A 15,958-nucleotide genomic window follows, 5' to 3' on the forward strand; every position below is an offset into this window, starting at 1 on the left:
TTTCACCTAGGAGCAATCTCTGCCCGGTTATTAGTCCCGAAAACTACGGAGTGTGTAACTCTCATTTCATATGAACTATCCCACGGCTGGATCGGTTTATGAGCACGACCCTCGGGCCGGTCTTACCCAGCACCGTATTTTTTACCAATTAAAAAAAAACTCTAGATTCATGGGCTGAAAGCAGATGACCTAAGAGGTCTCAATATTTTGGTCCCTTCATTCAGCATCAGAGAGAGATGATCTGAGCCGTCGGATGATGATCTGACGGCTACATGCAGTGAAGAAAGATCACCCGGGCCCTCCCTTCTAAGCCGTTCATAGCCGCAATCGCCTCATCTCCAATGGGCCACCCATCTCTCGCCACGTGTCCCCCCCACCATATCTCCATCCACTCTCTCTCCACCAAGCTTTTCCCTGCGCTTCTTCCCATCACACATACTCCTCTCCATCGAACCAAGGAGATAGAGAGAGACTCTAGAGTGAGAATCTAGAGAGAGAACCCGGGTCGGGCCATACACTTCTTCTCAGAGCCCTCCCACGGCCCAATTCTAGAGAGAGAAACACTCGCAGAAAACCATATCCCCTTCCTTGTTCTCCCCACCAAGCCTTTCCCATCACCCATCCTCTCTCCAGCGGATAGTGCGAGAATCCATCCAGAATCTAGAGAGAGACTCTAGAGCGAGAGAGAAAAGCGCCACGGCGCCACCTGGGTCGGGCCGTGGGCTGCTCCTAGAGAGAGAGAAAGAGAGAGAGAGCCCGTTCCTAGACAGAGAAACGGATAATTCCAGAGAGAGAAAGGGATAATTCTAGAGAGAGAGGAGGGAGAAAAACGGACTGCCGGTGGAAACAAGTCGCTTGCAATCGTGGGTCTGAGCTCGAGCTGAAGGGAGAGATAAAGAAAGGCCGAGCCAGACTTGGGCGGGCTCTCTCCCAGCCAAAGCTCGCGCCTTTCAACACTCTCAGAGAGAGAGAGAGAGAGACTAGAGAGAGAAGGAAAGATGGCGCTGTGCACAGTCCCCAGCGCGCACACGCTGGTCGCGCCGCGGCGCGAGGTGATAGTCTTCGGCGTGGCCCGCCGCGCGCGCCGCGGCGCGCTGGTGACTTGCTCTGCCGACGCCAAGACTGTGGTGATCGGGCTGGCCGCGGACTCAGGCTGTGGGAAGAGCACGTTCATGAGAAGGCTGACGAGCGTGTTTGGAGGGGCCGCCGAGCCGCCGAGAGGAGGAAATCCCGACTCGAACACGCTGATAAGCGATACCACGACGGTGATATGCTTGGACGATTATCACTCGCTGGATAGAACTGGCAGGAAAGAACAAGGGGTGACCGCGCTTGACCCCCGGGCCAACAACTTTGATCTCATGTACGAGCAAGTGAAGGCTCTCAAGGACGGAATTGCCGTGGAGAAGCCGATTTATAATCATGTTACGGGGCTGCTTGACCCTCCGGAGCTCATCAAGCCCCCCAAGATCCTGGTTATCGAGGGCCTTCACCCCATGTCAGTCCGCCCTTTTGATCTTTCTCTCTCCATTTCCTGATCTCTCTCTATCCTCTCTCTCTCTAAATCTGTCTCAATCTTTTGATTATTCCTTCTCTATCTCTTGATCTCTCTCTCTCTCTATATCTCTCTCAATCTTTTGATTATTCCCGCTCTATCTCTTGATCTCCCTCTATATCTGTCTCAATCTTTTGATTATTCCTTCTCTATCTCTTGATCTCTCTCTCTCTCTCTATATCTCTCTCAATCTTTTGATTATTCCCGCTCTATCTCTTGATCTCCCTCTATATCTGTCTCAATCTTTTGATTTTTCCCTCTTCGTATCTTGATCTCTGTCTTTCCATCTATCTATCTATGTGTCTCTCGTCTCTTCTCTCTAAGTATATTTTTCTCATTATATCTATGTATCTATCTATCTGATATCTCTTTATAAACCTATTTATCGATATTTCTTTCTCAATCTGCCTATCTCTGTCTGTCTATTTGTTTTTATGTCCGTCTATTTTTGTATCTATTTGTGTACATCCATCTCTTGATCTCTCTCTCGTCTCTCTCGCTCTAAATCCTTCTCTAGATATCTATCTTTCTCCCTGATCAACAGGCTTTTGTGGGTTATGGTCTCCGCAGCTGCTTTATTTTTATTTTTATTTTCTCTCTTGGTTTCTGTGATAAGCTGTTTTTTTGAGGGTCAGAGTCTATTTCCTCGCTGCTCAATCTCTGTCTGATCAGCTTTTTTTGGATAAGGGTCTATTCATTTTTGTTCTCTCTCCATTGTAGTCCTCTCGTTTGATTTATTTGTAATGCAGATTAACCTATCTCTTGGATTCACTGATAAAACTCTTTACTCCTCTCTATCTCTATCTCTATCTCTTCAATGTTCAACCAAGATCCGATCCGCAGCTGAGTTCTTTCTCTTTGATCAGGTTCGACTCGCGCGTCCGAGACCTCCTCGACTTCAGCATCTACCTCGACATCAGCAACGAAGTCAAATTCGCATGGAAAATCCAGGTAATCATCCCCATCACCATCATCATCATCATACCTAAATCATAGTTATCCTTGCCATCATCATCAATATTATCATCACCATCACTAGTACCATCATCTCTGCTATCATCATGACCATAATCATCTGGCAGAGAGACATGGCGGAGCGCGGCCACAGCCTGGAGAGCATCAAGGCCAGCATAGAGGCCCGGAAACCCGACTTCGACGCTTACATCGGTACGATTTATATTGTTGTTTATAAACCGAAGCAATGACTTTTATTGACATCTGATCTAGAGAGAGAGATAGAAGAGAATGGAAGTCGGGCACCGATAGGGTAACATGTGCTCATCTAGAGAGAGATGAATCGGGTTGGAGGAAGGAATGAGTTCTAGACTACAGGGATATGACGGAAGCACCACAACGACGGGTAAGCTGATCTTTTAGAGAGAGTAATGGAGAGACATGACATGAATCTGAGCTAGAAATGAGGGGCATAGTTGAATTCTAGAGAGAGAGAGATGAGATGGATGATTGGAGTGAATGGGTAGTCCTGGGTCGAACGGATTATGATGGTAGTACCTCTGTTGGAAGAACATTCGGATAGACTATTTGTGTGTGTTTCTATGAAAAGAGAGAGATGTCATGAAAGATAGGTGGCAACGGATTTCCCTGGGCATGATGTGTATATTCCCACCAGAGTATTAGCATCAGCGTAGATGACTTGGTAAGATGCGTGTTCTCATAGAGAGATAGATAAAGAGAGAGACAGAGAGAGAGAGATAGAGACAGAGAGAGAAGTGACCTGAAGCAGTGGCGGGAATGGGCTGTGCGTGATGGGATTAGCACGCTAGGAAAAACGTAATGATACATGACAGGTTAGATGGTTTCTATAAACTAGGCTTGTATATAGAGAGAGATAGATAGTGAGAGAGATGACCTAAAGCAGTGGTTAGAATGGACAGTGTTTGATGGAATCCCCACACTCGGGAAAACATGATGACAGACGACGAAGCTTAGATTGTTTCAATTGGATAAGTCGACATACATGCATACATGTACAGAGAGAAATAGTGAAATAGAGAGAGAAATGGAGGGATAACAAGAACGAGACGTAGCTTACAATTGATTTTAATGGATAAGTTGTGTTCGTTTAGAGAGAGATAATATGATACGGGACTGAATGGGAATTGATTTGAGCAGACCCTCAGAAGAAGTTCGCGGACGCGGTGATCGAGGTGCTGCCGACGCAGCTGATTCCTGACGATAACGAAGGGAAGGTGTTGAGGGTGAAGCTAGTGATGAAAGAGGGTGTGAAGTACTTCAACCCTGTCTATCTCTTCGACGAAGGCTCCTCCATCTCTTGGATTCCCTGCGGTCGCAAGCTCACCTGCTCCTACCCCGGCATCAAGTTCCACTACGGTCCTGATACCTACTTTGGCAACGAGGTTCTCTCTCTCTCCCCCTCAACTTATCTATCTATCTATCTATCTATCTATGTCTCTATCCATCTCTCTGTGTTTCTCTATCTATCTCTTTCTCACGCTCTCTATCTGTCTCTCTTTCGCGCTCTCTACATCTCTCTCTCTATTTATCTTTCTCTATCTCTTTCTCACGCTCTCTATTTATCTGTCTCTCTTTTGCGCTCTCTACATCTCTCTCTCTCTCTATTTATGTATCTCTCTCTCTCTCTTTATGTATCTATCTCTTTCTCTCTTTCTCTCCCTAACTAGCTCTCTCTCTTTGGCGCTCTCTACACCTCTCTCTCTCGATTTATGTTTCTCTCTCTCTTTCTCACTAGCTCTCTCTTTCGCGTTCTATACATCTCTATCTCTATTTATGTTTCTCTCTCTTTCTCTTTCTCTTTCTCTCCTCTATCTCTCTCTGTAAAGATATATTTACACATCTTTAACTTCCCATCGATCAATCGGTTGTCCATTCATCCATTTATATCTATACCTATATATATCTATATATGCTCATCCACCCATGTATAAATCAGCCTTTTCATACATCTATATCTCTATCTGTATCTTCCCATCGACCCTTCAATTATATTTCTGTCCATAAAGATCTTTATTTGTACACCGAATAATCCATCCATCTATTTCTCTATCAACTGGACCATATATCAATACACCCATGCATCAATCTATCTTCCAATTTATCCATCTCTTTTTAAAAAAATAGATTTGTTGAGGGCAACGGTAATATTCTACGTACCTTTCCTATATTATCCTTCAATCTCATTTCGTTATCTATCAAAGTATCTTTCTGTCGCTCTACTTATCTATCAATCGATCTATATCGGTAGATATAGATGGATATGTGTCTGTCTATATATTTATACTTCCATCTATCTCTCTTTTTTTCCAATCTATCCATCCATCCATTCTATCTATACATCTAGCTATCTAACTATCTATCTATCTATCCATCGATCAATCTATCTATGTCTTTCTATCCATCTATCCATCCATCGATCTATCTATGTCTATCTATCATTCTATCTATGTATCCACCGATCGATCCATCTATATTTCTCTATCCATCGATCGATCTATCTATGCCTATCTATCTATCCATAAATCGATCTACCTATATCTATCCATCTATCCATCAATCGATCTATCCATGTCTTTCTATCGATCTATCCACCGATCGACCTATCTGTGTCTATCTATCTATCCATCTATCGATCGATCAGTATCTATCTCTGTATGGACATCTATTAATCTATCTCTTAAACTATCTATCCATCTCTATCTATCTTTCTATCCGTCGATCGATCGGTCTGTATCCGTCTATCTTTATATCTATCTATCGATGTACCTATCCATGAACCCACCAAGATCTACGAACCCTGTTCAATCGCTAACGGGGGGAGGGGAAGCGTAGGTGTCGGTGGTGGAGATGGACGGCCAGTTCGACAGGCTAGACGAGCTGATCTACGTGGAGAGCCACCTGAGCAACCTCTCGACCAAGTTCTACGGCGAGGTCACGCAGCAGATGCTCAAGCATGCCGACTTCCCCGGCAGCAACAACGGCACCGGCCTCTTCCAGACCATCGTCGGCCTCAAAATCCGCGATCTCTACGAGCAGATTATCGCCGAGTCCGCCTCCGCCTCGCTCCAAGCCGCCAAAGTGTAAATCTTCTCTCCCATGCCTGCGCTGGGTCTCGTTTCTCCTATCCATTCTCTCTCTATCTCTTCTCTCTTTGTCCATCTCTCTCGCTCTTCTGCTATGTTCAACACAAATTCGTCGATGTGCCCGGTTCGCGTCCGCCGTAGCCCGAAAGAGACTAGATGTTGATCATGGTTCGCCTACGGGGCTTTGCGGCAGCAAAAAATTTGCGCTTATGATTTCTGAACATCTCTCCTTCTCTCTCTCTCTCTCGTTCTCTCTCTCTCTCTCTATTTCTATCTCCCTTCCTCTGTCTCTCTCCCTTTCCTCCTCCCTCTCTGTCTCTCTCCTTCTCTCCCCCTATCTTTCTCCATTCCCTCTCTCCCTCACTCTCTATCTTTCTCTCCCTAACTTTCCTCCCTCTCTCTCGTTCTCTCTCCCTCTCCCTCTCTCTCGTTCTCTCTCCCTCTCTCTCTCTATCGTTCTCTCTCCCTCTCTCCCTCTCTCTCTCTCTTTCTCTGTCCCTCTCTCCCTCTCTCCCTCTCGTTCTCGTTCTCTCTCTCTTTCTCTGTACCTCTCTCCCTCTCTCCCTCTCGTTCTCGTTCTCTCTCTCTTTCTCTGTACCTCTCTCCCTCTCTCCCTCTCGTTCTCGTTCTCTCTCTTTCTCTGTACCTCTCTCCCTCTCGTTCTCGTTCTCTCTCTCTTTCTCTGTACCTCTCTTTCTCTGTACCTCTCTCCCTCCATATTCCTATCTCTTTCTCTCTCCCTCGCTCTTGCTCCCTCTCCCTCTTGCTCTCTCTCTCTCTCCCTCTCACTCTCTCTCTCTCGTTCTTCCCCTCTCTCCCTCCCTCTCTCTCTCTCTCTCTCTCTCTCGTTCTTCCCCTCTCTCTCCCTCCCTCTCTCTCTCTCTGTCTCTCGTTCTTCCCCTCTCTCCGTCCCTCTCTCTCTCTCTCTCTCGTTCTTCCCCTCTCTCCCTCCCTCTCTCTCTCTCTCTCCCTCTCTCTCTCTCTCTTCCTCTCTCTCTCTCCCTCTCTTTCTCTTTCTCTCTCCCTCTCTCTCTCTCTTTCTCTCTCCCTCTCGCTCTCTCGCTCTCGTTCTCTCCCCTCTCTCCGTCTCTTTCTCTTTCTCTCTCCCTCTCTCTCTCTCTCTTTCTCTCTCCCGCGCTCTCGCTCTCTCTCCCTCTCGCTCTCTCGCTCTTGTTCTCTCCCCTCTCTCCGTCTCTCTCCCTCTCTTTCTCTTTCTCTCTCCCTCTCTCTCTCTCTCTTTCTCTCTCCCGCGCTCTCGCTCTCTCTCCCTCTCGCTCCCTCGCTCTCGTTCTCTCCCCTCTCTCCGTCTCTCTCCCTCGCTCTCTCGCTCTCTCTCTCTCTCTGTCGTTCTCTCCCCCTCCCTCCCTCGCTCTCTCTCTCTCCCTCTCCCTCTCTCGCTCTCCCTCGCTCTCTCTCTCTCCCTCTTCCTCTCTCGTTCTCTCTCCCCCTCTTTCTGTCGCTCTCACTCCCTTCCCCCCCCTCTCTCTCTCTCTCTCTCGTTCTCTCCCTCCCTCTCTCTCTCTCCCTCTTACCCATGTCTCTCTCTTTTTCTCCGTCTCTCTCTCCCTCTTACCCCTGTCTCTCTCTTTTTCTCCGTCTCTCTCTCTCCCTCCCTCTCTCTGTCGCTCTCTCTCTCTCTCCCTCTTATCCATGTCTCTCTCTTTTTCTCCGCCTCTCCCTCTCCCTCTCTCTTTCTTTCTGCTGCCTGCCCGTTGTCGTGGACTGAAGATGAAGCCAACGGACCATCACGAGGCCGTTTTTTGCTCGATTTTCCCTCCGTCTCTCTCCCTCTCTCTCTCAATGTTCCTCTCTTCCTGTCACGTTATCTCTCCCTCTCTTTCTCTCTCCCTCCTCTCTCTTTCTCTCTTTTTTCCTCTCTTTCTTTCTCTCCCTTTTTCTCTCTAGCTTTCTCTCCCTCTTTCTTCAACTCCTTTTCTCTATCTAGCTCTCTTTCCCTGTCTTTCTCTCACTCCCTCTCTTTCCAGCGCTCTCGCTTTCTCTCTCCTCCCAAGTCTCACCCCCGTTCTCTTTCTCACTCTCTCCCCAATCCCCATGTCTATCTATCTCTCTCTCTCTCTCTCTGTACACATATATACTAATAGCGGATTATTTATTACGTGAAGAGATTATCTATTGCTTCTCAAGATTAAAACGTATTCACAAAATTTGAAATAAGAAATGTTTATGAAGAGACAAAACGAAGACCCTTGGAGAGAGAACGATAGAGATTTAGAGCGGGCCCTCACAGTAAAAACCTGCACAATTCTTTGTCTTCATTCATACATCCACCACATTAATAACCTCCATCCTAGCAAGAGCAAAGAGCGGTTTTTCCTAGAGAGAGAAAGCACATACTAATAATGGGTTGGTAGAGATTAGCCCGAAACATAGCTACCACAATTAAAACCACCAATATGGCATGTTTCTAGAGAGAGAAACATATCCCCATAAGCACAAACCCCTTATAACACTAGAGAGAGAAATGCAATTATAGAGAGAGACATACCGACTACAACTAAAATCACCATCCCAATGAGACCAAAATGGCATGTTTATAGAGAGAGAAACATACCCACTTTAATTCATGCGCGGTTTCAGACATCCGGCCCCATCAATAGAGTTTAAAATCACCATCTCATTAACAAAAACTGTAAGATTCTAGAGAGAGATGCATACCAGATGAAATCATCATCCCCATAAGAACAAACCCCATATAATTCTAGCGAGAGAAATACAATTATAGAGAGATATATACCCACTACAACTGAAATCAACATCCCAATGAGCCCAAAATGGCATGTTTATAGAGAGAGAAACATATCTACTTTAATTCTTGCGCCGTTTCAGACATCCGGCCCCATCAATACAAATTAAAAATCACCATCGCATTAACAAAGACTGTAAGATTCTAGAGAGAGAAACCAAAACTATAGAGAGATGCATACCCACTACAATTCACCACCATTTCAAAGATCCAGTTTCATACATGAACCACAATTAAAACCACCGTTCCAGCAAGACCAAAGAACGCATATTTCTAGAGAGAGAAACCAAAATCATAGAGAGATGCATACCCCCTACAATTCATCACCATTTCAAAGATCCAGTTTCATACATGAACCACAACTAAAACCACCGTTCCAGTAAGATCAAAGAACACATATTTCTTGAGAGAGAAACCAAAACTATAGAGAGATGCATACCCACTACAATTCACCACCATTTCAAAGATCCAGTTTCATACATGAACCACAATTAAAACCACCGTTCCAGCAAGACCAAAGAACGCATATTTCTAGAGAAAGAAACCAAAATCATAGAGAGATGCATACCCCCTACAATTCATCACCATTTCAAAGATCCAGCTTCATACATGAACCACAACTAAAACCACCGTTCCAGCAAGACCAAAGAACGCATATTTCTAGAGAGAGAAACCAAAATCATAGAGAGATGCATACCCCCTACAATTCATCACCGTTTCAAAGATCCAGTTTCATACATGAACCACAACTAAAACCACCGTTCCAGTAAGATCAAAGAACACATATTTCTTGAGAGAGAAGCCAAAACCATAGAGAGATGCATACCCACTACAATTCACCATCATTTCAAAGATCCAGTTTCATACATGAACCACAATTAAAACCACCGTTCCAGCAAGACCAAAGAACGCATATTTCTAGAGAGAGAAAACACAGACATTTAGAGAGAGAAAGACAGAGACTGGTCATTACTACCGGATGGTGACGAACTTGTTGGTGCCATGGCGGGCCCAATGGGCCTTCAAGTCAACTGGGTTGGAAAGGTCGTAGCCTTCCACGGCCAGCCTCTGCAGCAGCTTCCCGTAAGCGTTGATGCTCATCTTCCTCCCCGCCAGCCTCGCCCCCGGCCTCGACGTGCTCATCGGCAGCGGGTACTCCGATATCGTCGTCGTGCAGCACGACGACTGCCACCCGGCCGCGCCCCACCGGTAGCACTGCCTCGGCATGCCGGTACACGAGCAGACCGGCGCCGGCACGCCGGAGAAGTCGAAGGTGACGCCTTCGAGGGGCAATTCCTGCGCATTCTTCTTCTCTCTCTTTCCTGCGGAAGTAGACGACGCTTTCTTCCTCGGCGCCGATGCCGCTGCCGCTGCTGCCGCCGCCCTCTTTGGTGCCTTCGGCTGGAGAATCTTCGACGCCACTCGGCTCGACTTCTTCTGCTTCTTCGAGGTTTTGCTCGTCGCGGCCGGCGGCGGTGCCGCCGTCATCTCCAGATTGACCTGCCCTGCTGGAGCAGAATTGAGGTCAGATTTCGGGGGCGGCGCAAGGAAGTTGCGCTGGGGAACCCAGCCAAAGTCCATGCTGCCGTAATTGGAGTCGGCGCCAAGGACCGTGTGGCGGTCCTGGTAGCCACCCATCTTCAGGAAGGCGGCGTGCTGGGCGGAGACGGCGGCGGCGGCGGCGGCGGCCGCCTGCTGGTGAGCTGGCGCTGACGTGTCCGGAGACGGCTGCTTCAGAGACGAGTCGACCCCTCTCGGGGGCTGCTGTTGCCCAGAGAAATCCCAGTTCCTCACTCCCAATCTCCCCTTTCCGTCCATTAATTCCCTGAATTGTATTTCTCTCTCTACTTACTACTAGCTCTCTCTAGACCCTCTCTCTCAAGCTGAATTTTGCTTCTCTCTCTCTTCTCTCTATTACCTCTCACTAGACTTCGATTTCCAATCCTCTCTCTACTCACCTATCTATATCTCTCTCTTCTTCTGGCAAGATTTATCTCTCTCTCTATAATTAAAACTATGTCAGCCCATGAAGTCCACAAGTTTACAAGAAGAAACAAAAAGGCCAGGCGGGTCTCTGAAAAAGAAATGGTACAGATCAAAACGCTGCACCGGATGATGATTAGAGAAAATTTAAGATGGATAAACGACATCGTATTTCTTCGTTTAATCAAAATGAGGAAGTAAAAGAACATGGTTCATGAGCAGGAGATCAATCGATGTACTTGCAAGAGGTATTAGAATAAGAAATAGAGAAAATGAATATCTAATCTAATATTATTGCGCATATGTGACTTAAGGAACATAGTCATTGAACGCAAGATTAGTCTACAAACTGGATGTTCTAACCAAAAAGACAAAAAAAAATCTGATCTCAGACAATCGTCGGTTGAAATGAAACGGGTTCCATAGAGCAAAACTATTTAATCGAGGTGTGAAATACGCTTCTCAGATCCATCAGAGAGAGATATCAGAATATTACAAGAAAAAAATGGCAGTACTGCAGTGTTTAATCCCAAACACATAACATATGTGACTTAAAGACACAAGATTAGTCTACAAACTGGAAATTTTAACCAAAAAGACAAAAAAAATCTGATCTCAGACAATCGAATCGTGGGTTGAAATGAAATGCGTTCCATAGAGCAAAACTATTTAATCGAGGCGTGAAATACGCTTCTCAGATTCATCAGAGAGAGATATTAGAATATTGCAAGAAGAAAATGGCAATACTGCTGTGTTTAATCCCAAATACATAACATCGGTCGCATCTTTTAATTTTTTTTCGGTCGCAAGGAAGAACAAAAACTTCCAGAAATAACTAAGAGGAGCAACTTGTGAAATAAAAAGATCAAAAAATGTTCTCAAATGCGAGCGAAAGAACGAGAAAAAAGCCACGGAGCGCACAAATCTGCAGCGAATCGTGCTACCCTCTAAAGATATTTAAAAACACTACGCGAAAACCTAAAAATAGGCAGAGATAACCGGGATAATCGAAGAAATTAAAAAGAACAAAGATCTAGGGTTTGCGGAGAGAGCATGCAAACCCGAAAATCCCACAGAAGAGCAAAACGAGCTCCGAAAGATCGGAAAAGGGGCCAGCCCAATCGATCAGATAAGCAAGAGAGATAACAACCCAGAAACTGTAATCCAAAAAACACACAGAAAATCAAAAACCCAGATGGGAAGAGAGAGATATACATGAACAAGGAGGGAGAGATGCTTACAATATAAGATCTTGTTCAAGAATCACACACCACTCTCTTCCAGTTCTCAAACCCTTCTTCCCTTGTCTCTCTCTCTATCTCCCCTTCTCTCTCTATCTCCGTATCTCTCTGTCTATATCTATCCCTATCTCTATCTCTATCTCTATCTCTTCTTCTGGGTAGATAGTTTTTCTGCGATTTCTTCCCTACTTAATGTTGGGGAAAGAGAGTTAATCGCCCTTCGCCACTTTTACTGCATGCGCAGTGGGTACAGTTCTGAAAAGTCGGACCTTTCAGTCTCTCTCTCTCTTCTTTCTCTCTCTATCCCAATCTTATCTCTCTGTCCGGATCTTCTCTCTCTTCTTTTTTCTTTTTAGTTTTTACTCTCTCTCGTCTGTATTCTCCCTCTTTCTCTAGCCTCTTTCTCTCTCTTTCTTCTTTGTTTTCTTCCGTTTTTTTGTTTTTTCTGGCTTTCTCTCTCTTCACTCTTTATCTTCTTTCTATCTCTTTACCTTCTTTTTCCCTTTTCTCTTTTTTCTCTGTATTCTCTCTCTTCCCGTTTATCTTTCTCCAGTCTTGATTCTCTCTCTTTCTTCTTTCACTCTCTTCTTTTTTTAATTTGCCCTTTCTCTCTCATCTCTATTCCCTCCTCTTTCACTTTCTTTCTTCTCTACTCTCTTATTCCTGTCCTTTCTCTTTCTCCCCCCTCTACCCTCTTTTTCTTTCTCATTCTTTCCTCTCTTTCTCTCTCTTCTTTCTTCCTCTTTTTCTCTCCATTTTTCTCTCTCTTCTTTCTTCCACTCTTCTCTCTTCTCTCTTCTATCTTTCTCTTTCTATCCTCTCTTCTCTCTTCTTTTTTCTTCTTTCTCTTCTCTTCTATCTCTTCTTTCTTGCTCTCTCTCTTCTCTGTCTTCTCTCTCTATCTCTCTCTTTTTTCTCTTCTTTCTTTCTCTTTTACTCTCTTTTTTCTCTTCTTTCTTTCTCTTTCTATCATCTCTTCTCTCTTCTTTCTTTCTCGTCTCTCTTTCTTTATCTTTCTCTTTTCTCTCTCTTTTTTTTTCTTCTTTCTCTTCTCTTCTATCTCTTCTTTCTTTCTCTCTCTCTTCTCTGTCTTCTTTCTCTATCTCTCTCTTTTTTCTCTTCTTTCTTTCTCTTTTACTCTCTTTTTTCTCTTCTTTCTTTCTCTTTCTATCATCTCTTCTCTCTTCTTTCTTTCTCGTCTCTCTTTCTTTATCATTCTTTTTCTCTCTTCTTTTTTCTTCTTTCTCTTCTCTTCTATCTCTTCTTTCTTTCTCTCTCTCTTCTCTTCTTTCTTTCTCTTTTACTCTCTTTCTATCATCTCTTCTCTCTTATTTATTTCTCTTACTATCCTCTATTCTATCTTCTTTTTCCCTTTCTCTCTCTTCTTTCTCTTTCTATCTCTGCTTTCTCCTCTCTCTTCTTTTTTCTCTTTCTCTCTCTTCTATCTCTTTCCATCACTACTTTCTTTCTCTTCCATCTCTGCTTTCTCCTCTCTCTTCTTTTTTTCTCTTTCTCTCTCTTCTATCTCTTTCCATCACTTCTTTCTTTCTCTTCCATCACTGCTTTCTCTTCTCTCTTCTTTCTTTCTCTCTCTCTCTCTCTCTTCTCTGTCTTTTTTCTCTTTCTCTCTCTTCTCTCTATCTCTTCTGAGGTCGACGGGACAGGGGAAGATAATGATGCCAGTTGTACGCCTTATGTGATATGTATTAATAGTGCGGTATAATTTTGAAATTGTAAAAAAGTCCTTTAAAATGGGGGGTTTTGAAAATTGAAAATTTGGCAGCTAGCGGTGACCAGATCTCTGTAAAGCAAAATTGAAAGTTCTGACACGTGTCGGCTGGATAGACGCTTCAGCCAGGGAATGACCAAAATCCCAGTTGCCACATCATCCTTTTTTATTTTTAAATATTGATGAGAGATTTTTAGTATCCAACAATCAGATACTGATTAATAATTTGTATAAGTTTGCATACCACAACTGTTTATTTTCAGATAATTCTTTCACTTGAGTGTCTCCACTAATTTAATGCAAATTGATTAATTTCCACCATCATTTTATCTATAAATATTTCTAACATTGAGATTAAGCGAGTGTCTTTAGCTGTGGATAGATTATTATTTCAACGATGGTTCTTGATTTTTGAATTGATGCTGGAAAGTAGCCAAAAAATTTCAATTATTATATTGCATTCTGTTTTTAATTATATTTTATGACTTGTGAACGGTGAAGAATGTTATTAATTAACTTTCTAAGGTATTATTTAGTTGAGTATATGCATTATTTTGAGTATTTCCATTGTATTTATTATTATTTTTAATGAATGAGGAAGGTATCAAAGTAATTATTTTAAGAAATGTTGAGAAGATATCAATAAATATATGATGCATTTTGAGGAAGGTAATTACAAGTTTTTTCAAGTACTTGCATCTTGAGAAACGTGATACATTTATGAACTGAGAAATCATTTATTTTTCAAGATGAAAATTCAGAAACTTTAGATGGACACCGAATTCACAGGATAAAATATTACTATTTGGTCCTCTTTATAAAATAAGTATAGCTGATATGTGGTCATTAGTGTGAAAACTACAATGACAAATGGTAGGTGTTCTTTAGAGAAAGAGTTCATTGAGTCAATCTATATGAATCCCTTAATAGTATTATACCGTAATGTCAATGTCGTTGACTCATATCATTGTTGTATAAATTGTTAGTTGACATGAGACACCAAAGACATTTAGTGTACAGATATAACTATTTTAACTAAGATGCATGAGTCTCTAACCATGGGATTTAAATGTCTTAGCTCAGACATAACAAAATATATATGAAGGTGATCAAGTGTTTCAAACAGGATTGTTGCCTTCAATATAAGTAGAGATTGACTCCTGGAAGAAGACACATCAAATGCTTGACTATAGTAGTTTGGATATTATCCAATGATCCCACAACATATCAATGCTAACTGAATGATGGTTTATGTTTTGGCGACTAGTCATACTCAAGTCATTTGGGAGTTTCCCTCAGACAAAGGATTATACTTGTATAGTACTGACGACATAGTGTTCCGTATGAGAGTTTAAAGACTTCTTTATATCTTCTACAACACGAAGTCTAGCTTGGTACTCCATGGGCTAGAAATTTTTACCTATTTATTGGATTAAGTTAATCACTCATTGCTTAATATAAGATTAGTCATTAATATTATTTTTCTTGTAAAGTAATTAGCTCAAATGATATATGTACTACAGGGTCATGCACATAAGAATAAAGGATGAAACATTTATTTTATTAGAAATGGTTTTTGTGAAATTTTCTATTAAGTATAAATAAGTAGCTAAAAGTTAAGTTTAGCCAGGTCTCGGTTAAACTAAACTTTTAGTGCCCATGATTGTCAGATTTTGGCCGCCCTTTCTTCTTTCTCTCTTTCCTCGACATGCTCCAAAAGTGCTTCTTGATAGTAAGGATATCTATAAGGTCTTGAAGAAGAGTTGGAGAAGAAGGATAGGAGATCTAACAATCCTCTAACCACCTGAATACTTCTACTGATCGGCCTAGAGAATGGGTAAAGGTTACTCTCACATAAAGTACGTCAAAATTATCTAGAGTAATGAGTCAAAAATTTAAAATATAAGGGGTAATACTTTAAAACACCAATTCAACTGCCCTTCTCAATATTTTTAACAATTACTTGTTTCCAACACATACATAGTATTCTCTATGGTTTATTGAAATACACCGTAGAGACTTTTGAATATTCAAAATAATTTCAACAGAAAAATTAAATAATATTAAGATTAGAATCAATGTTTTGAGTCAAGTAAAATTGGATAAAAGTTTCATGCATGCAGAAAATACAAGCTATAATGCATTACTATGGGTAAAATTACATAACAATTAATTACTTTAACATAATTTTTATCTTGAGGTTTAACTCAAAGGTATGTTAGTGCCTTAGAAAATAAACTAGGTAATGATAGCACATGGATTTGATTTCAATTAAGACGTAAGTGTTTATAGATTGTGGCAATGAGGACTAATAAGAATAAAAATGGCCCTAATGTTTTATGCTTGCGACAAAAATAAGCTTGGATGCTATCAATATTTTTCCATAACTTTAACTGAACTTGCAATACTTGAGATTACCTTTGAAAGCATTTCTGACTTTGGATCCTCGAAGCATTGCAATGCATCATCAAAATAGGTCGAGTTGAATTATAATTTTTATCAGTTGAAAAAAACTCTGAAAGAAAAAGAAAAAGAAGTTTACCTCCAATAAGATACATCAAACTTAACAGAAATAAAAATGACTTTTGAATACTACAGAAAATTAAT

The 15,958-nt window shown here is 42.4% G+C and overlaps 2 protein-coding genes across 4 annotated transcripts; one reads left to right on the forward strand and one right to left on the reverse strand.

The window, feature by feature from the left end:
* Positions 1 to 820: 820 nt before the first annotated feature.
* PRK (phosphoribulokinase) lies at positions 821 to 5,855 on the forward strand. Its single transcript, XM_078583936.1, has 5 exons — positions 821 to 1,498; positions 2,422 to 2,506; positions 2,638 to 2,722; positions 3,689 to 3,933; positions 5,384 to 5,855. The coding sequence occupies exons 1-5, from the start codon at positions 999 to 1,001 to the stop codon at positions 5,633 to 5,635; spliced, it is 1,167 nt and encodes a 388-aa protein (XP_078440062.1). The 5' UTR covers positions 821 to 998; the 3' UTR covers positions 5,636 to 5,855.
* Positions 5,856 to 9,209: 3,354 nt separating this feature from the next.
* On the reverse strand, positions 9,210 to 11,807 carry LOC144710143 (uncharacterized). 3 transcript variants are annotated; one of them, XM_078583821.1, is made up of 3 exons: positions 11,623 to 11,807; positions 11,443 to 11,538; positions 9,210 to 10,472 (listed from the first exon to the last, which is right to left on the reverse strand). In XM_078583821.1, exon 3 carries the CDS (start codon positions 10,214 to 10,216, stop codon positions 9,371 to 9,373), a length of 846 nt encoding a protein of 281 aa, XP_078439947.1. In that variant the 5' UTR covers positions 10,217 to 10,472; positions 11,443 to 11,538; positions 11,623 to 11,807; the 3' UTR covers positions 9,210 to 9,370. The 3 variants fall into 3 exon arrangements, with proteins under 3 accessions (XP_078439947.1, XP_078439946.1, XP_078439948.1); XM_078583820.1 differs by lacking the exon at positions 11,443 to 11,538; XM_078583822.1 differs by lacking the exon at positions 11,443 to 11,538 and having other exon boundaries at positions 9,210 to 10,501.
* Positions 11,808 to 15,958: the final 4,151 nt, after the last annotated feature.

This window comes from Wolffia australiana, chromosome 12, assembly GCF_029677425.1.
Source record: "Wolffia australiana isolate 7733 chromosome 12, ASM2967742v1".
Classification (NCBI taxonomy): domain Eukaryota; kingdom Viridiplantae; phylum Streptophyta; class Magnoliopsida; order Alismatales; family Araceae; genus Wolffia; species Wolffia australiana.